The sequence below is a fragment of the Parasteatoda tepidariorum genome, chromosome 9, assembly GCF_043381705.1.
Source record: "Parasteatoda tepidariorum isolate YZ-2023 chromosome 9, CAS_Ptep_4.0, whole genome shotgun sequence".
Taxonomy (NCBI): domain Eukaryota; kingdom Metazoa; phylum Arthropoda; class Arachnida; order Araneae; family Theridiidae; genus Parasteatoda; species Parasteatoda tepidariorum.
In genome coordinates this window covers 47045960-47072363 of record NC_092212.1, presented here as the reverse complement: position 1 = coordinate 47072363, position 26404 = coordinate 47045960, and the positions used below count along the sequence as shown (strand labels likewise).

At 29.7% G+C, this 26404-nt stretch overlaps 2 protein-coding genes across 2 annotated transcripts in view; both read left to right on the top strand.

Moving 5' to 3' along the window:
- The first annotated feature begins 3881 nt into the window (after window positions 1-3881).
- Window positions 3882-8237, top strand: LOC107438217 (uncharacterized). Its single transcript, XM_043042490.1, has 3 exons — window positions 3882-3900; window positions 5294-5532; window positions 7314-8237. The coding sequence occupies exons 1-3, from the start codon at window positions 3882-3884 to the stop codon at window positions 8235-8237; spliced, it is 1182 nt and encodes a 393-aa protein (XP_042898424.1).
- Window positions 8238-12186: 3949 nt separating this feature from the next.
- The window catches only part of LOC107438220 (MICAL-like protein), a 58054-nt gene continuing 43836 nt past the window's right edge, over window positions 12187-26404 (top strand). The window contains exon 1 of the mRNA XM_016050450.3: window positions 12187-12485. The gene's annotated coding sequence lies outside the window, so the exon portion shown is untranslated. The remainder of the gene's footprint in view (window positions 12486-26404) is intronic.

The following is a 26404-nucleotide window of genomic DNA, read 5'->3' as shown; positions in this document are numbered from 1 at the left end:
AGTAATACTTCGATATCTTAATAAAATATCGTCGAAAGGTATAAAACCGTTATGTAAATCTGCCAAAATTGTTAGAAAAATTTTGAGTAAAAAAATTAACAGTTTTAATTCCAACTGTTAACATTATTCTGATATTTACACTAGCCCCTCTCCGCTTCCTTATTTCTTTAAAAAATTTGAAGGTAAAGAACTCGAGTAGAAATGTTCTCTTTTTAAGAGAAAATTTTTTTTGTTGTTTTTTAAATAAAGCGAAAAACAAATCACAAAAAAAATTATTAAAAAATAAAATAAAAGGGCAATAATTAATAACAAATTAAGTAAATATACCGATAAATAACGTTTAAAAAAAAAAGAAAGAATATAAAAAAAATTCCTGAAAGGAGAAAAAAAATGAACAGCAGAAAAGGAAAACATTTTTCAATGTAGTGATGTTATTTTTTGTTCTGTTGTTAAATTTATGATTGTTGTATGCTTTTTCTGTTGATTGTTACCTAATTCGCATAACTAGAGTGTTATTTTAATCTTATTTCTGGTGCCCTTATAAACTCCAGAAGACATCGCAGTAAACAAAAATAGTGCAGCCATCTGTTATCAAAAATAAACAATTCAAATTAAGGTGAGGCTGTTCTTTGATAACTGATGCTGACATCTATAATCGCCTGGAAACATTAAATATTTATTTATAAGTTCAAATTTATCAGTTCAATATTTATTTATAAGTTCATTCATTTATAAGTTCTACATCTATTTAAATAGATGCATCTGAATTTATCTTTAATCTGTTAAAAATACAAAAAAATTTAATAAACGATGAAACCTCATTTATGTAATTATAAATTATATACTCAGACATTCTATAATTTTATTATATATATTACCTTCGTTTAAAATTTTGAAAACACAATTAGAAATGTTTTTTTCGAAATTTATTTCTCTCTCTACGAAAATTTATTTCCCTCCCTGCGATATATTGTACTTCTTGTAAATAATACGAATTCAGTTTTTTTCTTTTTTTTCTTTAAAAGATTATCTTCCTCTAGATCTAAATTATAAGTTAATTCACCTTCTAGTGTTTGTGAAATAAATTTATAAGAATTATTATTAATTTATAACCGAATTTAGATAGGTACTTATATTTTCTTCTCAATAATATTCAAAATTATGAATAAATAAATAAATGAATCTGCACAAATGAATCTGCACAAAAGAAAAGAAAAAGTAGATTTTTCAATAGGACTCTGTTTATAATCTTATTTTATTTTTTAATAAACTCTTTATTTTACTCTACTCTATTACTCCTTATACTCTTTATTTATTATGGTTATTTTTTAAAAATGACTGAAACTACATTCCTTGAAGTGTAAGAAATGTAAAAGCGATAGCTCATCTAACTTAGCAACTCCTCAAGAGCATCTAGGCTAGGACAGNAAAGTTTTCATAATCATTTGCAATTAATAAGCTATTCCAATTAATATCATAAAAAGAGATTAACGTAATATTAATATATGCAACACTTTTTCTTGCCCTTTCAGTGGTTCAATTCGACTCTATATTAATAAATTCAAAGATTTAGTTGACCCACTTTTAACTACATGAGAAACGCCATATTGTTTGCTCCGTTCGAAACTTTGTTTGGAACGGGGAGAGCTAGTGACGTCGTTGATGACGTAGGACTAACTAGACTAACTAACGTAGGACTAGAAAACTCCCCGTCTCGCCAAAGTACTCTTCCCCCTGTTTTTGAAGGGTGAGAGAAGGGTGCCCCAATAGAATAGCAGGGCTGGTTCACTCCTTTGAAGAAACTCTCGCCGCATCAAACCTCCGATTTTCGCCTGTGACGTAACGGTGGCGCAAAGCTTGAACTTTTACTTCAAGAACGGAGCTTTCGATCTAACAAGCTCTAACTTAAACACTTGTTAATTGCAGGTAAGCTACCTAATCTTTTGTCAAAAGTATGTACAGAAATAAAAAAAAAATCAGAAATAGGTTGTTATTTAACTGCGGAATTGTTAGAAAAAGCGTCTCAAAAATACACAACAAAAAATATAGTTGCCGAAAATAATGATATTCTAGACAACATTGACGATATAATGCATGACTAAACTAACTCCATTCCTATGTCTTGGGATATTGATCTTAATTTGGGAAACAAAACGATCAATTCACCCGGACTAAATTATATTGCTGGTTACAAAGCATTTCGTCTTAAAAATATTGATTCAAAATTAGGAGTACCATCTTCTCAGTTCATCCAACAACAGGGAAGCAATACGGAATGGATAAATCTCTTATCTAAGGTCGGATTAATTATTCCATCAGCAGCATGGATGGAAGTGTGTCTGTAATTTGAGAACTGTGGTGATATTTATTAACATCTTGTTTTAACTGTAACTGTGCTTGATTTCAATTGTTTTACTATTTATGTTTATAAGTACGTAGTCCTCAGCGGCTAGCCTAATTTTGCTAATTAAAGCTTTATTAAGTTATTATGTCTGCCTAAATTGATTATCACAACAATTTAATTAGCAAAATTATATTCTGATAAATATGAGTACTGGTATTCATCGTCATGGAAAATTTTCTGAAACCGGAACGTTTCGACTTCGACCCCACGTGTGCTAACGCTGAAAATAAGTGGCTACATTGGAAGAAAACTTTCGAAAACTTTTTGTCAAAGGTGCCTAATCTTGCTGAAGATAATAAACTCCCACTCCTAATTAATTATGTATCAGCNTCGTAGTAATAAGTATCAGCCCATGGTTCAAGAAGTGGAGCTGTTGGAGGCTAATCCGGGATATGCTCATGTCAGGTTACCTGACGGCAGGGAAACTACTGTTAATGTCCGTCACCTGGCTCCTAGAGGGTTACTTCCTGAAAAGGCCCTTGATGCAGATATGCTAGCAACCCCTCTACTAAAAACCCCACTTGCTGACAGCTCCCACGAGGCTACTGATGATCAACTTTTGGAATCCTCACTTGATGAGACCTGTTCTTCGGAAAACACTGACTCATTTTTGAGACCAAAACAGGAAGAGACTTTGCCTCCTACTACATCCAGAATACGAAGACCACCTGCTTATCTTTCAGACTTTGTTACTGACTGATTCAAGTCACTCCCTGAACTCTTAAAATAACTCTGGGTGAATGTGGTGATATTTATTAACATCTTGTTTTAACTGTAACTGTGCTTGATTTCAATTGTTTTACTATTTATGTTTATATGTACGTAGTCCTCAGCGGCTAGCCTAATTTTGCTAATTAAAGCTTTATTAAGTTATTATGTCTGCCTAAATTGATTATCACAACAAGAACATTTTTCAAAGTGTGCATGGGACATCTTACAAAAACCCAATAAGTATCATCAAAGAACTTATAAAGGAATTCGAGGGACGATATCCCGCAGTGAATAAAACAGCGTGAGAGATGGATGTGTTTTAGGATAGAACTGAATGACCCCTAAGTCGATATACGCAAGCGTGACATTAGAAGCGAGACAGTATATTTTTACACGCTGAATTTAATGAGACTACCAGACAATAGGACAAATACTGGTTTTATATTCAAAACTACAATGTTTGACTAGTACATATTTACGCATCTGACATTTTTATCTAGATTAATAAAGACTTGCTTTTCGTGTATTTTTTTTTTTCATGCTGAAAGGAGTGAAACCAAATGCAAGTCAATGCGACGAACAGTTTAGACGATTCAAGGGTTTTTGATGCGTAAAAAAATATTATTTTCGTCTTCTAATTTTACACATATGACATAGTGATCTAATTTCTATCTTGGCAAGTAAGGGATTTTTCTTTACTTAATATTTTATGCTGAGATGACGAAGATCAAAGACAAATCGGTAAATTAAATAGATAGAACTTATAATGGCTTTGATCATTCAAAGTACAAGTCAAAAGTAGTAAAAAATGGTATTTTTTGTACATAACAACCTTTATAAATTCCGAACTATTTGTTTGATTTCCCGTGATTGGAATCATTCGATTCACCATTAAGGGTCTACATGGGAAACGATACCTTATTAGTCTAGATAACAATGTAAACTGTGTAAATTGAAAAAATTGCAAATAGTAATTTTTATACATTAAAAACCTTACATCTACTGAATTATTTGCCCTTTTTACTTGTGTTTGGTTTTATTATATTCAGCATGAAAAATTCCAAGGAAGCAATTCTACACTTGGCTGAATCGAAACATCAGACGCGTCAACGGGTAAAAAACAAACATTGTACTTTTTGTATGCAAAACCATTATAACTGCTGAAGTATTTATCCTATCGTTTCGAACTCTGTTTCCTTGGATTCAACGTAAAAAAAATACATGTCAAACAATGCCTCACTTACAAGAATAGAAAATATTCTATTCTTCTCCACCCTCAACCCCAAAGAAAAGAGGAAAGCATACAGGGGAGCGTAGGAAAGTTTTCAAATATCATTTATAAGAATAGAATAATATCTGTAAAAAAAACACATGTATTAATTTATACATAATACAGCAATAAGGACCCTGTTGTTGTGTAGTTCCTAACGTTACTAGTGTAGTGCTATNTTCCTTTTACCGTAATTTTGGAAAGAAATTTTTAACAGTGTAAGAAAAAGTTCAATACTGCTGCACCACACGTTTCAGTAGCTACTAACTAGAATCATATTTTAATTTCAGATGAAAAACCAGCCGTCTCGTAAACCAGAATCCACTTTTGTATTTGGAAATTATTATAACATTGCCTATTGATGAATTTTTCTTATTTAAAATATTAGTATAATAGGCCATTAAAATAAGAGAAAGTAGGTTTTAAAAAATTAGCTGAGTTAAAATTGGATACAATGGTAGTCTGATCTTAAAGTAACTCATTAAAAAGCACAGTTTAAAGATTTTAAAGTCTGAACTATTTATATGAATCGATGGCTATATACAGCGAAGCTTGTTAAGTTGACCACATCTGAATGTTAATCAATTGTCTAAGTTAATATCATGTTGAGTTATTAATCATGTACCCACCATTCTAATAAAAATAATTGAAATCCGCAATTTATAAGTCAATCGCTTTCCTAAGTGGACCATCAAATTGTTGTTAGTGTGTTGTCTAGTGGACCATCTAAATGCACAAGTTTCCCTATATCAGCATTACCATCAACGCAGTTAAGTTGTCTTTATAGTCCAAGTGAATGTGTTTTAATTTAATAGCTTTATGTGCGACTTACACTGCTGCACTAGGGCAGTAGTTAATAAATAGTAGTTTTAACTTTATTCCTGGTTTAAAAAGTTAATTTATTTCAGGACACTTCAAAAAAAGAGACACAACAGGATGGACAAGATGGACAGATTGGGACTGTCCGGTTACTTGTGGCGGAGGAACGGCAAGACGCATCAGGCAATGCATTGATCGTAAATCAGGTTGTGAAGGCCCAAGTTTAGAAACGCAACCTTGTGCCGAAACACCTTGCCCTGAAGGCACACCACCAGAACTTCTCAAAATGGCAAACAGACAAATTGAATTGGACTCTCGCAGTTACCAGGTAATACTGCATAAGCGATCCAGGGATATACATCCCTAAGGGCCATTCTCACTGGATGCGATTTTTCGTACGCGAATGAGAATACGCGAAATTGAATTGGACTCTCGCGGAAACCTTCGAATGGCCCTTAGGGATATGCATTCCTAAGGGCCATTCTCACTGGATGCGATTTTTCGTACGCGAATGAGAACCTGATTGGCTAATTTTTCGCGAGTAAAAATATTCCACCAATCAGGCTGTCAAAAGCAAGAAAAAGTTGTTGTTGTTATTGTTGTTAATTTACGTCGCACTAGAGCTGCACAATGGGCTATTGGCGACGGTCTGTGAAACATCCCGGAGGATGATCCGAAGACATGCCATCACAATTTTGATCTTCTGCAGAGGGGATGGCACCCCCGCTTCGGTAGCCCGACGACATGCGCGCGAAGTCGAGCACTTTGCGATAGCACAGTTTAACGAGGACCAATACCGCACAACCTCGGTCCCTACACAGACTGATCCAAGTGGTCACCCACCCGCACACTGACCACAGCCAGTGATGCTTGACTTCGGTGATCTGCTGGGAACCGTGTCTTAACGATCAGTTCACTGCGGGACCTGTCAAAAAAACAAGAAAAAGTTTTTAAGATATTCGACTCATTTCCTCAATCTCAGTAATTGAAAAATTTGACTAATGGACAAAATTTAAAGATTTCTAAAGCAATAGAATTGAAAAGCATTACAAAAGAGTTCTCTAAAAATTGTTTGCGAAACCTTAACAACTGAGTACAGAAGTGCTATTTCGCTCTAGAGGTTACTTCAAAAAATGTTAAATAGGTGTATAGAATTCAAATAATATTTTCAGCTGTAATTACATAATCCTACATAATATTAAAAATCTCATCCTATTTTCTTAGGAAGATTAATCGAATGTTGGTTGTAAAAACATAAACAAATTTGCCTATTTTTGGTATGTAATGTTACATGAAGAGTGGCGATGAAGTTGAAAATAGGTATCTGTAAATAATTTTCTTAATAATAATCTTTACGTAAATATAATTACTGTTAGCATACTAATATTAACTATATATAATCAAATTAGAATAAGCAATATGTACTAGCTAACAAGCACGAGATTAGTTCTCATTAGAGCACCTAAATGGTCGTGCCTTTATTTACAGTGAATAAACGAAAAGGTAAAAATTTGGTGATATTATTAAGATTCCAATAACTTGATAGATAGCGAAGTAAGGTTATTTTTCACTCAATAGCGGTAGACAGAGAAATTGGGCCAAATATGGCGGCTATGAGTCAGCTTCCCTTCATAAAAGATCTAACTCTCAGTGTAGTCAAAAGATTCAACTCCTTTGATTGAAAAATATTTGCATTAACAGGAAAAGGGGCATCGTTGGAGGGGGAGGAACGGTGGACATAAGCACCCACAAATAATTAGAAATTTGTGATAGTCTCCCTCAATATGACAGACAAATAAAGAAAATTTTCATGAACATTTTTCGAATAAAATTCATCAAATTCAAAATCAAGAAAGAAATAAAATAAAAAAATATTTAGCATAAGTAAGATTTTTTTTTCTTATATTAGGAATCTATTGTAACTGTATATTTAAATTTCGTTTCCCTCAAAAATTGGGCCCCTGTGGTGCCAATGGTTTATAGTACTGCATAATAATGTATATCAACTTCTGATAATTGCATTTTGTATTTTAAATAAATACAGACATGTTTTTACTGATTAATGCAGGTATTAATTGAAAATTTTGTTTTATTGATTTTTTTTTTCAGGTGCAGAAAGGTGATAAGGTGACTTTGGATTGCCAAGGCTCTTTAAGAAGTCATATAAGTTCATATTACAGGAATGCAAAGTCACTCTGGCATCATAATAAAAATATCTATAAGCCCGACGAGCAACGAACCGGTATAATGCACGATACTAAGAATATGGTGATTGCGGAAGCATCACCCGAAGATAATGGTGTATGGTATTGTGAGGTCCAACTGAATCCTAACGCACCTTTATTTACAGCTGTATACACACTGGCCGTTGAGAATGATGAAGCAGATGTGGAAGTGGCTGAGGGAGAATCCTTCACCCTGCCATGCAAAGCTGAAAGGCTGTCCAAATTCTTTAAAGCAAAAATGGCCATTCAGTGGTATCATAACACACAATTACGCAAACAATTTAGAGATGCAAATCCGGTGGATGTTTCTGAGTTGGTGATTGACGAAAGTTCTCCAGAAGATAATGGTGTATGGGTTTGCAAAGTAATTGAACAGGACATTGATTTACAGAGGGCTTCAAAAGAATGGACAACAAATGCGATCCTCGTTAGAGTTTTAGATAGCAAATCTGCTGGTGCAGCACAAAGCACCGAATATGAAAATACGTCCCAAACAGTGGTATTAGTCATCATTGTTTGTATAATCGTGTCACTTATACTTGTAGGGGGATTATATTATTTTTTTAGAATTCGAAAAAAATCTTCTAAGGATAAGTCACAAGACGCTGAGAGAGGTGGATCTGGCAAGAAATCTCGGAAGAAAAAGAGAAAAGATAAGGTCAAAGAAATGAGAGAAACAAGAACCAAACCAAAGAAAAAGAAGACTCTTAACCCTAAAAAGAAAGGTGGAAGTAATAAATCAGGAAGAAAAAGGAAAGAAAAATCTCATAGGCACAGAAAAAATATCGAATCTGATGAAGACTACTGAAAATAGATGAAAATAATAAATTCTTTTCTATTCTTTTAATTTTTTCTTTTTATGAGAATTTTTACATGCATCATTTTAAATTTTTGATTTTTGTGAAAAAAAAAAACTTTTTTCCCTCTTAATAGTAACCTTTTTATCTTTTCTTGATAAACTCAATTGATAGTCACTGAAAATGAAAATTTGAAATATTACTCACTTTCTTTATGAAATACATATAAAATATAATGAAATACTTTATTTTAGTAATATGTTATCATAAGTATGTGATATGTTATCATATTCTAGTAATATGAGTCATAAAGTTAAAGTTAAGTCATAGAGTTAAAGTGATTTCTCCAATTAATTTAATTTTTATTTCAGAAAAGGAGAGGGGTTCGATAATCACCACCCTTTGCACATATTTTTCAAAATAAATGGGTAGATGGGTGCGTTAAGAACACACCCGACAAAACAAACTTCAGGGTGTTCAAATAATACTGATGCAACAAATTATTCTATTTTTTATTTCGATCGTATTCTGAAAATCTTGTTATTTGTAACAGTATCGGTGAAGCGAAAAAATAAAATAAGATAATATTCTTNTCCAGATGCCTACACAAGGAGGCTACAGAGTACCATGGAAAAGGTAAAGCCCACTCCTACCTCCAGACATGGAGTCCAGAGGAATGTCTATGTCCCTCAGAACCTTGCCACCTGCAGCCACATTTTCCTCCGGCACGACGCCCAGCGGAAGCCTTTGCAACCGGTGTACGATGGTCCCTTCCTGGTTCTAAAAAGACTAGATAAATTCTTCACCATTTCCGTGAAAGGTAAAACAAAGACTGTCAGTATCGATAGAGTGAAGCCTGCTTACCTCCTCAACCAGGACTTTTTAGACAACGAGACCTTTCCACTACCCGAGGAGAACCTAGACCTGACTATTCCCAAGCCTGTAACCAAACGTGTCACATTTGCACCTCCTACAAATCCCACCCGGAAGACACGTGCGGGCCGAATAGTAAAAAGACCACAGAGACTAGACTTGTGACAGCGACTCCGTCGTTTAGAGGGAGGCTCCTGTAGCGACTAGTATCAACCACCATCAACAGATGGCGATACCAAGGAGTGTGACGTCATTCCTTTTCCTCACCTCTACCAGGGGGAACGCCACTATTCATTCCTGCCCGAGCACCTGACGATGGCGGATCTCAACGATCAGCTCTGACGCTAGAGACTCTCGCTATTTCCTTCGCGTGATTTCTGAAGCTGTATTACAATTATGTTTAACTACACTGTAGTTACTTATATTCATTAAATCTGTTATATGTTTAATATCATCGTTTGAATGGACTATCATTCTCCAGCATAAATGAACACACGCGCTAAACCAGAAACTAGTACAAACACATTCAATCTAGAGTTCTATTTAGAGTTGAATATCGATTTCATTTCTTTCTTTTAAGAAAACGAGGATGCAATTTTAGTGTTATAAAAGCACACTTTAAAAAATATATTTCACTCCGTAAAAACTTTGAATTTTTAAGACTTCAATACTTTCTTTTCAAGTCATTCTTTAAAGTTGTGCCTTACTCCTCTTATTTCAGCTGTAACTCCATCCAAAAAGAAAAACTTTTTTCTTAAATGCCCAAATCTTTAATGCTTCAAGATACAGTTTAAAATATTTTACGAATTTGAACCAAAAAACCTAATTTTTAGGATGCAAATATTTTCTATGAGGGTCCTTCCTTAAAAAGGAATTCCACGCTTTGAATTCGAATTTATTCCTTTTTTATATATAAAAAAAGAGTTCTTTCATTAAAATAATATTAAACTTTTAATATTGAAAAGGATAACTTTTAATCGTGGATAATCAGACTCACATTGTGAAGACCAATATTCTTGAAACATAAATAATTTTTACATTTTAAATCTTTAAAATAGCGCAGCACAATTAGGCTCGACGTTTATCGTTTTCCAAAAAGAGCAGCTGAAAAGCAAGGATCTTTTTTTCTAAGTTTTTTAATACGTGTCGTAACTTTAAATGATGCAAAGAACACTTTAGAAATAAATTTAACAAATTCGTTTCGCAAAATCTATATATTTAGAACATATATATTTTCTATATACTTCAGCTCTCAATGTATTTATCTTTCGACGCATTTAGTCTGGTGATCTGGAAAAAGTATGACATTTTTTTAAAAGGTGGTGTTCAAATTTAGAAATATAAGTGGGCATTTTTGGGAAATAATAAATAATCATAATTTAGTATGAAATCAGTTTTAAATGTATCAAGTGGTCAAAAAATTACTAAACGTCCCCCTTAATGTTAAGTATTATATACTAACTATACCCAGCAAATTTCGAACAGAAAAAGATTTTTTCTTGGGAAAAGAAGCTTTTTGAGGCAGAAGAGAAGTTTCCGATAAATATTTCAAGATACATATTAGCATATAATATTACGCTGAAATTGTAATTTGAAACCCTTTTCATAATGCTATAACTTTCAACAAAAAAAAAAAAAAAAANAAAAAAAAAAAGACTTACAAATTACCTATATTTTACCACTCCATAAACTTTGCAAGTTTTGGATCGTATAATTTAAAAAAAAAATTGAAAGATTTTTAGACACATATGGGTGTTTATGGGACAAGAAATATCTCACTCATGTTTAAATATGAAACAAATTCCAAATTCATCATACGGCTCAAAATAAATTTGTAAAAAATTCACAAAATGCCCCCTTTCAGGGTAGCACCATATATACTTTGAGCTTTAAATGTTGTGAGCTATAAATAACGTTTTTCTTTGAAAAATTTATGTTAATAATGTTAGGCATGTTTAAGTATATTGGGAGAATATGGCGTCCATATTTTAATTTGAAACAAGTTTCAAATGTATGGCATGATGCAAACATTTATATAAAATTTATCAATTATTTACCACTTAGGTTGGCACAACATGTGTTCCATACTGAGCTAGTTTTGCACAAAAAAAATATTCTTTTCTTCGTATTAAATTCTATACAAATGCTTGAAGTTATACTTATTTTTGGAAAATATGACAAAGAATACTAATATTTTAAAATGACACCCGTTTCAAATGGTTCAAATACATCTCCCGAAGAAAAAATTTATAAAAATTTCCCCTTGGGTTAGCGATATGCGAATTTTTTATGTTTTGGTCTGTAAAAGATCAATTTTTAAAATTTCTTATCGGTATTTTTAATATTGTTATTTTTTGAAATTATGGATTTAAAAGAAAAATATTCAAGAATGGTATTTTTTTTTCGAAAATGTTTTAATAGATTTTGTTTAAAACTTATGTTTGATTCTAAAAATTCTTTATTAGATTGAGTATTTATAGATCTTATAATTTCAAATTTCTCCCCTGACTTTAATTGCAATAAAAAGATCGTTTCCTTGTATTGAATTATTTCATCTTTAGGTACTTAATTTATTTTGAATTAACAGTATAAATTTCGAGAAAATGTTTTCTTCATTTCCAAAGATATCTGAATTTCATGGGCAGAATTTCAAGTATCATACTAAAGAGTCAATCTCATTGCAAATGATTCGCGCAACTGCGATTTCAGCTGACGGAGAGTGAGAAACCTAATTGGTGAAAAAGATACTCTGACAAAACCCTACCCAATCAGAATACTTTTTTCTCGTAGGTGCGTGTATCACATGCAGAAAGAACGATCTCTCTTTTTTTTTCTATTCGATTTTTCTGGAGCATCTATTGACAAGTTGCAAAACGAGACCGAAATATGCTTTCCGGAAGAAAAGGGAGTACTTCTGATTCCATTAAGCATTCTCAAATCCATTATTTATCATATAAATTAGTTTAGTTATTAATTTCAACGCATATTCGAATTTAGCAAACCAATTATTCTGAGTTTTATCGCCATCTAGTAGCTGAAACAAATATTACGCATCACAGTTACGCTAATGATTACATAACTATATGTAACTGTTCAAAGGGAGCCGAATATTTTCTTTTCAATCACACTGGTTGGTGTGTCAACAACGAAATATTTCGTCTGCAAATTTTTTAGAAATTTCAAAGCATTAAGTTCAATGAAAGTAATAAATAGAAGTAAAAGGAATCAGCATATTTTTTGTGAAAATATTTTCTTCCTTCAACTTATTGAGTTTATCCTTAATCGATCTTAGGAATTTCGAAATGATTAAATAATTATTTTTCTTAGTGATTTCATCTCATCAGTTTGGAATAAAAAATATGATCTCCTGAGTCTGATTCACTAAGGTTAGTTCTTATGAATTTGCTATTTATTTTAAAACCTAAATGTCGAGTTGTTTATTATTTTTTCTTATTTTTTAAATTATTCTGAAAAAGAAATGTTTTGTTTTCGCGTCCGCTTAAATTTTAGCTTCTCTGATCCTGTTTCGGACTGAATTTGAGAAATTTGTATATTCCTTGAAATAGTTTTATTACGTAAAATCAAATAAAACACGGTGTGAATTTTTTTTAACTCTATTAAGATCCATATAAATTCCTCTGTGAAGTTTGTTTACTGTTTTTATTTTAGTCTGCGTTTTTAAATTCCTTACTAAAACCTTGTTATGCCTTAAAAATAGATTTTTAACTATTGTAATCGATATTTAATAAAAAAAAATATAATTATCATTAAAATAAATTTATTTTTAAATCTATTAAGTTGTATTCATGTTGAATTCTGAAATTAAAAAAAATTCTTATGTAATTTGTTCTATATTTCTTGTTCTATATCAAATTAAAAAAATTATATTAACAGGGTGCGTAGCGTTTTTAAAAAGTGCTTAAAGGTGCCTATTTTTGATTAACGTTTTTTAAAGCCCTTAAAGGTGCTTTTTTTATTTGGTGTTTGTAAAAAGTGCTTAATTTTTTATCTTTTAAGAAGAGATTTTTTCTTTGCCCTATCAATTGTTGTTCTAAATTGCAAAAAATTCATGATTTTTATAATTTTCTCTGCAATATTTATCAGAGTTATTTTATCATGATTATGTAAAGATTTTGAAAATGTTTTCGAAATTTATCGATTTTATGTTTATAAATTAAGAACTTTAAAAGGATAGAAAAAAATAATTTTTGTTACTGCACAGATCCTAGTTATGATTTTTTTATCTTTAGAAAGTGATCGAAAATATTTTTTGAGTGCTCAAAAAGTACTTAAAAGGTGCTTATTTTTTGATGAAAAATCTGGTTACTCACNTTTTTATTTTAGTCTGCGTTTTTAAATTCCTTACTAAAACCTTGTTATGCCTTAAAAATAGATTTTTAACTATTGTAATCGATATTTAATAAAAAAATATAATTATCATTAAAATAAATTTATTTTTAAATCTATTAAGTTGTATTCATGTTGAATTCTGAAATTAAAAAAAATTCTTATGTAATTTGTTCTATATTTCTTGTTCTATATCAAATTAAAAAAATTATATTAACAGGGTGCGTAGCGTTTTTAAAAAGTGCTTAAAGGTGCTTATTTTTGATTAACGTTTTTTAAAGCCCTTAAAGGTGCTTTTTTTATTTAGTGTTTGTAAAAAGTGCTTAATTTTTTATCTTTATAGAAGAGATTTTTTCTTTGCCCTATCAATTGTTGTTCTAAATTACAAAAAATTCATGATTTTTATAATTTTCTCTGCAATATTTATCAGAAACTAGTTATTTTATCATGATTATGAAAATGTTTTCGAATTTTATCGATTTTATGTTTATAAATTAAGAACTTTAAAAGGATAGAAAAAAATAATTTTTGTTACTGCACAGATCCTAGTTATGATTTTTTTATCTTCAGAAAGTGATCGAAAATATTTTTTGAGTGCTTAAAAAGTACTTAAAAGGTGCTTATTTTTTGATGAAAAATCTGGTTACGCACCCTGATTAAGAATGTGAAATATTGGGTGATGATCTTGAAATAAATAATGTGCATTTGACTCTTTATTTATTTATCTGTAATATAGGTTTTTATGTATATAATTATTTGTCAATTATATATTTTATTAAATCAGCAAAATTATATGCGCTATATATATTATGAAATACAGTAATCATTAAGTTTTTTTTATTTTTATTATTAATAGAGGTTTTGAGAAAGGTGAAACCCTATCATACCTGCTTTTTATTAATGCATTAGGAATAGTCATCAAACATGCGAATATATCAACTAATGGCATTTTATGCACCAAATCTATTCAAGTGTTGGCATTTGCTGACAATCTTGATATTATTTGTGGATCAAGATTATCTGTTATTGAGGCATTTAGTGCTCTTCAGGCTGAGGCTAAAAAAACTGGTCTTATCATCAGTATCAATGAAAATAAAACAACATTTATTGTCAAAACCAATACAGAACCTGGTTGTGCAACACTGATGGTGAATGATCACAAGAAACAACTGACACATACGAAAATATAACTAATGTTTTGACGAAAATATATAATAACAAATGAAAATGTAACAAACTTTAGTACTGCTGATTTTTTAAACTGTATTCAGGCTAGTTAGTTTTGTAGTTTTTTCACACTTTTTGTTTTAAGAATCGAGAAAGTTGTCTCGTTTTTGCACAATTTTTTTGTATACAGCACAGCATTTAAAGAAGCTTTTCTAGTAGATTTGATTTTTATATGTCATTTTTTTCTGTACTGTAAGCCAGATAACTGGTAACATAGAAAACTGATTTTCAACATTAATATTATATTTTAAGGATTCAGAACAATTTTTTTTTCAGTTTATCTTTTGCTTTTTTTAATACCTTTTTTATCAGCTTTTTTATTATGAGAGCAATTTTTAAAGAGAATTTCTAATGTCAGCACATTTTTATGGTGTTTTGATCACACAGTGTTTTTTAAAAAGTGTCTGATAGACTATTTCTTTTAACGATTTCTAGATACTTTTTTTCCGGAAAATATTATTTTTCAAATTAGGATTTTGTTTTAAGAATGAAGAGAATTTCTATTTCTTTCTTCCTATTAATTTCAACTACATAACCTTAAATTTTTCTTATAGCTTTTAGTGAGTTTTTTTTACCTTAAATATTTTTAATGGATAACTATAGTTTTTTCCTTTTACTCCATACCAATAATCTATCTAAGTTTTGATTATTTTTCAGTCTAAAAGTCTAAACTTATATGCATAAATAACAATGTGTATTAATGTTTTTTAAGAGAAAAATGTTGCTATTTAGTCAGATTATTCTGCGTTACATTCCTACATTGAATAAACATATCCAAAACAAGCTACTGATTTTTTTTAAAGAAAAGTATTATGAGAATTTTCCAGGGGTCTGTCCAGACAGTTTGTGAAAGGTTCTGTTTTTGTAAAATTGTAAAAAAATAACTCGTAATTTGTGAATCTAAAATAAACGTTAAGTCACATTTTTTCATCCAGAGTTCCGCTCTTGAGAATTTGTGCAAATAGGGTCCTGTTATTGCAGAAAACTTTTTCAAGGAGTTTTTAAATTGTAAATAGATACAAGATTATGCTCAACACTGTAAAATTATAATAAAAAAAATTACATTTTCGAAAATAAACAGCAATTGCTGCTACTAAACAATGCAACATACAAATATATGGTATTTAGTCTATACTGCTGAACACAGAATATTCATTTCAGGCGAATAATGGAAGAAGCATCTGCGGAAGACAAAATTTAGTTCGTTTACATCTGTCTTTCTCTCCCTCCCCCCCCCCGGGAAGACTTTATTTGATTAGCAAAACAATAGTGAAGATAAACAAATTTGTGAAGGTCTGATTAAAGGATTAATTATTTTGTGAAGGATCCGTTTTTATGTTAAAATATTTTGTGAAGAGTCCGCTTTTATGAAAAGATATTTTGTGAAGGATGCGTTATCAGACCCAAATTTCTTCTAAACAGACCCCTGTTTTCAGTGTTATTCGAGAAAATAATGTATGATAAATTTTCTACAACCAGGAAATTTATAATTGATATAGGCCACCAGAAACGTAAAAGTCATGAAATCAAACCGAATCAAGTATCTTAATCACTTATTTCAATCAGGAGATTGGCCTTCTCTGTGCTTTAGTGCCAAGAAGAAGAAGAAATAGAGTAATCTCTTTTTAATTTCGATAATTGTACCTTAATTCGAGAACATATTTGTAACATTAAAAGAATCCAAAATAGTTGATAAAAAGTAAAAATCCTGCTAAAAAATTATTTTGACTGTAGAAATTAAAAGCTAAACATTCTGAAAAATTTGGAAAATATTTTAAAATTGAATTAAAAAAAATTATTTTTTTTTTGAGAATTGAATTTGATAAGAATGCAAATTCAGAGTTTCTTAAAAATGTAGAGAATGTATTTATTTAAAAATTATTTTATTTCAATTTTAAGAAATTTAGAACATGCTTATGAACAATGAAGGTTTACCGTCTTGTGATAAACACAGGCTTCACATGTTAAGATTCTTCACTGACCTTTCTTCATTTTTGTTTTCTCCTTTTTATTTTGACATCAGGCATAGTTTCTAGTAGCACTTATTTTTATTCTTTTGATTATGTTATAAATCAAGATGTTTTACCATGAGTTTGATGCAGTATCTCAATAGTTAATGTTAGTATTAATCTTTTTGAATACAATGATTCGCTTATGCTGTATACAAATNGCTTTTGAGAATTTGTGCAAATAGGGTCCTGTTATTGCAGAAAACTTTTTCAAGGAGTTTTTAAATTTTAAATAGATACAAGATTATGCTCAACACTGTAAAATTATAATTAAAAAAATTTAAATTTTCGAAAATAAACAGCAATAGCTGCTACTAAACAATGCAACATACAAATATAATGGTATTTAGCCTATACTGCTGAACACAGAATATTGATTTCAGACGTATAAAGGAAGAAGCATCAGTCGAAGACAAAACTTACTTCACATGTTAAGATTCTTCACTGACTTTTCTTCATTTTTGTTTTCTCCTTTTTATTTTGACATCAGGCATATTTTCTAGTAGCACTTATTTTTATTCTTTTGATTATGTGATAAAGCAAGATGTTTTACCATGAGTTTGATGCAGTACGTATATCTCAATAGTTTATCTTAGTATTAAGCTTTTTGAATACAATAATTCGCATATGCTGTATACAAATGATTATAGGATTTTTAAAATTATCTGTGTTTATTTGATAAATTCTGATTACTGTTGCAAATACTTACGTTGTTAGCATTATTCTCAGCTGGTTAAATTTTTACAAGTTTCTCTTTTTTTCAAAGGGGTATATAAATAATTTTTTTAAGTGATTTTAAATTTTAAAATAATTTTTATATAAATACTTTTTTTTAAATGCACCTTACAATTTTTATTTTCTAATAATTTCCAGTATAAATTAATGAAAAAATCTTTTCTAAAAGATTTTGATAAACAGCTTAAAAGCTGTTAATAAAAAAAGAAAATTTTTTTTGAAGAAAAAAAATGTATGCAGTGAGATTGTTTCTTAGCATGCCTTTAATTATTATTTATGAGCTACTAATTTTTCTCTTATTTAGATAATGAGTGAAAATTACTTTTTGAAATATACACATAAAATGACGGCTACTTAATTATTGAGGATTAATTTCATTTATTACATGATATTATTCATTTTGATACATTTTTACGATGTTAAGTGAGCTTTTAAAACTCAAAGTGCCCTATTCTGTGAGGAAGCACTCTGGCCATTTTTATTCCTAGGCAAAACTCTGTATAAAGATTTTTTTTTTGAAAGTGATTTTTTTTTCTCACCAGTGGTTGGAAGAGATGGTATCAGTGGCACACATGCTCCTACAATTTAAATTGATGCTAAAAAAATCTTGTTAATTCTATTTATGTCATGTATATTGTGGAAAACTAGAATATTCCCCTTGAATTTCCTTCTAAAAAACCATTATTTTAGGGTCCACTTACAACTTTTGTGCATTCTTCTAGGAATTTCTTATATTCCTAGAAGAACATCTGCAATTTTCTGCATGATTTCAAAAAGTGTGTCAGAATATATTAAAAATAATATTTAGATAAATGTACAATTCTTAATTTCGGAATTCCTTTTTTTTTAATAATTTTTTTTATTATATTTTACTTTATTTGAAAATATGTTTTAAACTGGTAAAAAATCTTTTAAAATATTAATGTTCTTTAGGAAAATGAATTAACAATTTTATTATATTTGTGGCTAGTGTTGATTTTCCATTTTAATCTTTCGTAATATTTCAATATCCAATATTATTCCCTCCCAATATCAATATCCCCTTTTCATGTTATTTCTTTCTATTTTCGTTCTAACTGTGCAATTAGTAAAATGATTTTTTTTTTAATTGTTTATATCATTCAGTTAGAGTTTGAACTTTTTAAATGAAGATTTTGTCCGAAGAAATAATGAAACAGGAATGTATGGAAATTATTATACTATTTCAAATTAGACTATAAATGAAATTAGAGACTAAAAGTTAGTAAGAGTGGTGGGAAACTGCTAAACTATTATTTTTCTATTAGCTCTATTTAAAATTATTTGCTCATAATAAACATATTTGAACTGTACCCATTTAGTTTTATGTTCATTTGAATTCAAGTTCTTTTATAGCTTATTAAGTACATAGTTAGTATGTTTCAATATTAAAGAAAAATTTGTTCTACCCACGGAAACTTACAGTATTTTTTTTTTCAATTATTTCTGATCTAAATTAATTTATTTTTCTTTGGATATCTAATTGAATAATAATCTACCTGTCTTTAAAATTTTAGAATGTTAAGCTTGAACGAAAATAACATTGACTTTAGGCAGGGGTCTGTTTAGAAGAAATTTGGGTCCGTTAACGGACCCTTCACAAAATATCTTTTCATAAAAACGGACCCTTCACAAAATATTTTAACTTAAAAACATGAACTTCACAAAATGATTTTTCTTTTAATCGGACCCTTCACAAATTTGTTTATCTTCATTATTATTTTGTTAATCGAATAAACCCTTTCCAGGGCAGAAAACAAGAAAGATGGATGTAAACGAATTAAGTTTTGTCTTCGGCAGACGATTCTTCCATTATTCGTCCGAAATTAATATTCTGCGTTCAGCAGTATAGGCTAAATACCAAATATTTGTATGTTGCATCTCTAATTTAGAAGCAGCAATTGTTGTTTATTTTTTAAAATTTAATTTTTTTAATTATAATTTTACAGTGTTGAGCATAATCTTGTATGTCTTTACAATTTAAAAACTCCTTGAAAAAGTTTTTTTTTTCAATAACGGACCCTATTTGCACAAATTCATAAAAGCGGACCCTGGTTGAAAGAATGTGAGTAATTTTTTCACAATTTCACGAAAAACGGACCTTTCACAAAATGTCTGGACAGACCCCTGCTTTAGGTATTGTTATATAATTTTATCAGATAATTTGGATGGTAAATATTAAAAATATATGTAAAAAAAACTGTTTTAAATAATAAAGAAATCCGATTTAAATCCGATTCTTTTTTTTAATATTTTTAAAAAAAAATAATTTTGGCTAACCCTTGTTTATATAAAATCATTTGCCATTATCATAAATAAAAATCGTCATTGAGGTGTTCAAATAAGTTAAGTCAAGTTAAGAAAAAAATTAAAAATCATTATTTTTTTTTACTTATTAATAATAAATTTTAATATAGTAAAATTACGTTTTCAGAAAAGTATTGTGCGTTTATTTTGATCTTTGTTATATATTTTGTATGGGAATGTATATTTTGTTCTTGAAAAGTATTTTTAATTTGGAAATATTTACTTCTAATGTAAATAGTGACTGTTAGGAGACTTAAAAATTGATACATGGAGTTTTTTTGCAAAGTAAATTAAAAACGAGTTAGTCTTCAATGAGTCAAGATCAGTTATCCAATCTAACGAATGCATCACAAAACACGATTTAGCTAATTTTGGTGAAATGAAAACGTTAACACGTTTGCTGCAAATAATAACAATGAAAACCTATAATATTAATTTTTTGTAATACCTTTTTACCGTTCTTTATATGATAATGACCTTCACATATTTAAATATCCAAAAAATCATACATTATACGTCTAAATTATTGCATTTACTATGTCTTTTAATGTTTAAATATGTTGATAATCTTTATACACCAAGAAATGATAAGTAAGTTATAATCAATTAATATAAAAAATTAGAGTTATTATTATCATGCTCTCCTGTTACCCCCTCTCCTTTGTTTTCTCTAGGAAAGGTTGTATAATCGTTCGTAAGTAGTCTTATGTAAAGAAATTTTGTTTTGTTATATTAAAGCGGCGAACGTTTTAAGTACAATCCACGTGAAGTGCAATAAAATGATAGTGATAAAAAACAATAGTCATTATTTTAATTTTTTGGGGGCTTTTCTTCTGTGATAGATAATCATTATCCCGTTTATTATTTATTTTATTCTGTAATGATCTGATGGTTTAGATATCGTCTAACAATTGTTTTAAAGTACAATTGATTACAGTTGTGGTTGTCAAATGTGATTAGCTTTCGTCTTAAAAAGCCAAAAAACATTTTTCTTAAATAATTAGTTTATAAATATTGAGAGTTCAAACTTATGGGACGTTTAGTGCCTTAAAATTAAATATTTAAAAAGCTTTTTTAGAGACTGTTAGTATAATTCTTTCTCGTTTACATCGCTTACTTAACTTAGATTTATTATTTTTATATTTTATTGTAACCGTAATATATTTTTGTTTTGCGTACCTGGCAACTTCGATGTATAATTAGGTTGCTTGTGTTTTATATGGCTTCGTACCTGTCTTGGTGTTAAGTTATAAATATATAGTGAAAGAATTGAAATCTTTGTGAAAGAGTATAGAATGTGACCTTTAAGAGGATAGATACTTGACGGGCTTGGCTTACTCGAAAAAGAAGGGAAAGAACAATTGTTAATGTAAACAAATACCGCGTTTCCACAATCTATCAGAATCAAGATACCCACTCTACGTCACTTGCAGGTTACGTAGTATTTTATCCAAAAGGTCATGAAAATCATTTAAATTTACTTTATGAAAAAATTTTAAGCATGAAGTTATTATTTTCAATTGATTTTTATGTCTAAGCTTAGAAAGCACGCCAATGAATATAGTTATACTTGTAGCTGGCGAAATAAAAAAAAAAAAAAAAAAAAAAANAAAAACTCCTCCCAGGGCAGAAAAAAAGGAAAAATGGATGTAAACGAATTAAGTTTTGTCATCGGCAAACGATTCTTCCATTATTCGTCCGAAATTAATATTCTGCGTTCAGCAGTATAGACTAAATACCAAATATTTGTATGTTGCATCTCTAATTTAGAAGCAGGAATTGCTGTTTATTTTCGAAAATTTAATTTTTTTTATTATAATTTTTCAGTACCGAGCATAATCTTATATCTATTTACAATTTAAAAACTCCTTGAAAATTTTTTTGCTATACCCGGACTCTATTTGCGCAAATTCATAAAAGCGGACCCTGGTTGAAAGAATGTGAGTAATTTTTTCACAATTTCACGAAAAACGGGCCCTTCACAAAATGTCTGGACAGACCCCTAATAATATTGAGAGTTAATCAAACTTATGTGACGTTTATTGCCTTAAAATTAAATATTTAAAAAGCTTTTTTAGAGACTGTTAGTATAATTCTTTTTCGTTTACATCGCTTACTTAACTTAGATTTATTATTTTTATATTTTATTGTAACCGTGATATATTTTTGTTTTGCGTACCTGGCAACTTCGATGTATAATTAGGTTGCTTGTGTTCTACATGGCTTCGTACCTGTCTTGGTGTTCAGTTATAAATATATAGTGAAAGAATTTAAATCTTTGTGAAAGAGTATAGAATGTGTCCTTTAAGAGAATAGATACTTGAAGGGTCTTGGCTTACTCGGAATAGAAGGGAAAGAACGGTTACTAATGTAAACAAATACCACATTTCAGCAATCTATCAGAATCAAGATACCCACTCTACGTCACTTGCAGGTTACGAAGTATTTTATCCAAAAGGTCATGAAAATCATTTAAATTTACTTTATGAAAAAATTTAAAGCATTAAGTTATTATTTTCGATTGATTTTCATGCCTAAGCTTAAAAAGCATGCCAATGAATATAGTTATACTTGTAGCTGGCGAAATTAAAAAATTAAAAAAACAGCTTGGCTCTCTTGTACGCGTTACTATGAGTGTTGTAAACCTTCCATGCAATATCTCATTCTTTTTCTTGCCTTAATCAAAATTCTGTCTTTTTAATCATTAAAGGTATAATTTTTTTTTTTATAAATTTGAAAAAAACCGAAAATTTCATTTCAATTTGTTTCAAATTTCTACTGGTTTTAAGAAGTTTGTTACTGTTTATATTCAGTGTACTATCAATTTTTCGGTAAAAGTGTTCGATTCTAATTAAGTGCGTTAAACATTAATTATTTTACATATGAAGGGATAAAAAATGTTATTTGGTACAGACACTAGAAAATGACGTAAGGAATAAGTGGGTTTCAGGCGGTTGGGTTTCGAAACCTAAACGAGAGAAACCTAAAATATTTGCTCTCAAAATATCGTTTTGAGTATCCCAAATCGAGCGCAACATGAAATTTCTGCAACTCCGAGTTTTATGCGTTGCGGTGTTTGTTGTTATTAAGTTCCTTTGTTGACAGTGACCAGGGGTCTGTCCAGACATTTTGCGAAAGGTCCGGTTTTTGTGAAATTGTGAAAAAATTACTCACATTCTTTCAACCAGGATCCTGCTTTTAGGAATTTGTGCAAATAGGGTCCGTTATTGCATTAAAACTTTTTCAATGAGTTTTTAAATTGTAAAGACATACAAGATTATGCTCAACATTGTAAAATTAGAATTAAAGAAATTAAATTTTAAAAAATCAACAGCAATTGCAGCTACTAAATTAGCGATGCAACATATAAATATTTGGTATTTTAAGCCTATACTGCTGAACGCAGAATATTCATTTCGGACGATTAAAGGAAGAAGCGTCTGCGGAAGGCAAAATTTAGTTCGTTTACATCTGTCTTTCTTCCTCCTCCCCCTTCCTGGAAAGGGTTTATTTGATTAACGAAACAATAATGAAGATAAACAAATTTGTGAAGAGTCCGATTAAAAGTTAAATATTTTGTGAANTATTTGGTATTTAGCCTATACTGCTGAACGCAGAATATTCATTTCGGACGAACAAAGGAAGAAGCGTCTGCGGAAGACAAAATTTAGTTCGTTTACATCTGTCTTTCTTCCTCCTCCCCTTTCCTGGAAAGGGTTTATTTGATTAACAAAACAATAATGAAGATAAACAAATTGTGAAGAGTCCGATTAAAAGTTAAATATTTTGTGAAGGGTCCGTTTTTATTAAAAAATATTTTGTGAAGGGTCCGTTAACGGACCCAAATTTCTTCTAAACAGAACCCTGATGACGCACTAACACTCCCAAAACTGGGCGGAATGCTTTAAGAAATGTACAAGTTAAAATGGCAAGAGGTCGCATCACAAACGGAAACTATTATTATTATTTTTTATATTTTATGAATATAATTTGTAGCCAGAAACAAGACTATTACTGTTAGTCTGCCGGTTTATCAAAATGCATTCAAAGTTTGAAAATTCAAAATTTGAAATCAAAGATTTTAGAAGCATCTTATTGTGTGGCAGACCGGAATGAAAGAAAATTATAAGCAATAATAATAATGAAAACAAATAAATAAAATAAATGCATCTGCTATCTTTTCGAAAATGCATTAGTCAGGGGAATTTTAAAATAGTTAAAATTCAATTGGATTCTCCTCAACTGATTTAGAATACACATCCACGAAGGAATAACAGATTTTTTTTTTTTAATCTACTGTTTAGTTACCCATTATTTCTTATTATTTTCGATTAGTAGCAGAGATGCCAACTGCTCCGGACGCGCCATAATAATTTAAAAAACGGTAAATAACTACATACCAAAATTTGCAAATATTTGACTAATTTGGTTTACTTTTTAAACGGTGTCGCATGACTTTAATGTAAAAAAAAAAAAATAAATAAATAAAAAATGGCGAATTATATAAGCTTTTAAATTATTTAGAAATAGGGTGGATAAAAACCTAATAAATTTAATTTATTCAACCAAGATTCACACATTAATAAACTACCCCTCGAAAATATTTATTTGCTGTCCGGAGCAAGTTGGCATCTCTGTAGCAGGCTTCCTGTTAAATGAAAAACTTTGCGTTTAACTCCCCCCCCCCCGACTCATAATCAGATCAGTTCTGCAAACCAACAGTAACTGTTCAGTTTTAGACTGCTGATTTCGTGTTGTGATACTGCAGAGACTTAACAGTTATGTTATAAGTTGGGCTACTATCTTTATTATTTAAAAATTCTTAAAAAATGCTAAAATTGAGCCTCTAAACANAAAAAAAAAAAAAAAAAAAAAAAAAAAAAAAAAACATGTTTTATATTAGCTTTTTTTGCGAAAATAAATATTACCGTAATAAATCATAACTTGTATTTATAAATTTAGTAAAAAATGAGATAATTAAAATAAATATGGCATTTATCAGTAAAATAAAATGTAAATAAATACTTGATAAAGATAAAATGATTATTTAATAATTTTAGTTGCTATCTTCACAATTCACAATTACTTCACAATAGCATTGTAATATCACATAATATCACACTCGTAATATGAAGTGTTTTTTTAGATATAAAATTGAATCAAACATTTTCAGCAAGAAGAACCGTAAAAATTGTGTTCATGGCGCAAAGTAAAAAAACAAACCACCCTGAATAACTTTTGATCAAATGATCGGATTTTCATGTTCTAGGACTCATTCTTAAAGGTTCGAGGGGGTGCCTCAAATATGCAAATTAATTAGTGCAGACGATATTTTAAGTTAGGAAATCAGACACAAAAATGTACTTTCTCTGAATAAACATACCTTGTTTTCAACAAATTCTGGTTTCTGACCCCCAAAATACCCACTTTAGTCCTAGGGGCAGCTGTAATCTGTGAACTATGGCCCCTTTAACTTGGTCAGGAGAGCGATCCAAAGTTTGGATCTCTTAATTATATTTGTGTATTTCGTCGTATCGTGAGAACTTTTTAAGAGAATTAAAAAAACTTAGCACATACTTATCATTTTTTAGTACTAGTATATATTTATTAATTTTCATCATTTTATTTAATAATAATCGAATTTTTTTATTATTTTATAGTATATAATTTTAACATCAATTAAAAATATGTAATTTTGCATGGCAAAATAATCACTTTGAGAAAAATTGGTTGAATAGAATTGAATTAGAATTATAGAATACCTGAGAAATAGAATTTTTTTAAAATTCGTTTGTCTCAAATTTTGTATTTTGCCATGAAAAATTAAACGATTGAAAATTATGTAAAATATTCAAATTTTTTTTCACTTTTATTAAATAAAATAATAAAAAATAAATATTTACTGAAATTTCTTTTTTGTATGGATTTATCTTTGGAGAAACAAATTTTTTAATTTTGGGTGAAATTGTTTCAATACGTTTAAAAAGTTCTCGGAATATCGCGAAATATGCAAAAAGTAAAATTTACATTTAGGGGTCCAAATTTTGGATCGAATGAATTTCATAACTTAAACGCAATGAACTTATTTTACTTAGAAACAAAATAGCGGAATTCTATTTGAAATTAAGCATTCAAAATTAAAAAATACTTCCCTAAGAAACGATAATAATTTATTAATTATCAACACAAATGATGTTATTTCAAGTAATTCGGATCATTCTTTATTGTTGTTCTCCGTATTATATAGATACAGAAATATATACTAATCTATAAAGAAGAATATTCTATAACTATTACAGTTCTGCACGTTTTGAGCAATGTGGAATTAAATAACTTCCCTTTAATTTATAATGAATTGAAGACAAAACAAATGTATTTTACCTTAATACGCACATCTTTAACAGTATGTGATCACGAAATCGGAAGTTATCTGTTGCAAGTTTGTTGATAATGGAAAGGAAGAAATTATTGTGAAATTGTTCTTCAAATGTTGTGCGCGTTCCGTTTCGGAATGATTTACCAATGTTCTGGATAGTCTTTTCAAGTTCTTCTGCGTTTTCCGTAGGGAAATAATTTTGCATCTTATTTGCAGCTAAAAAAAAGCGTACGATCTATTTTCTTTTCATAGTACTATCACAAGTAAACCTTGTGATAGTACCATG

Coding starts and splice junctions, on each gene's coding strand:
- LOC107438217 (XM_043042490.1), top strand. Junction 5,533..7,313: donor TGGACTCTCGCAGTTACCAG/GTAATACTGCAT, acceptor TTTTTTTTTCAG/GTGCAGAAAGGTGATAAGGT.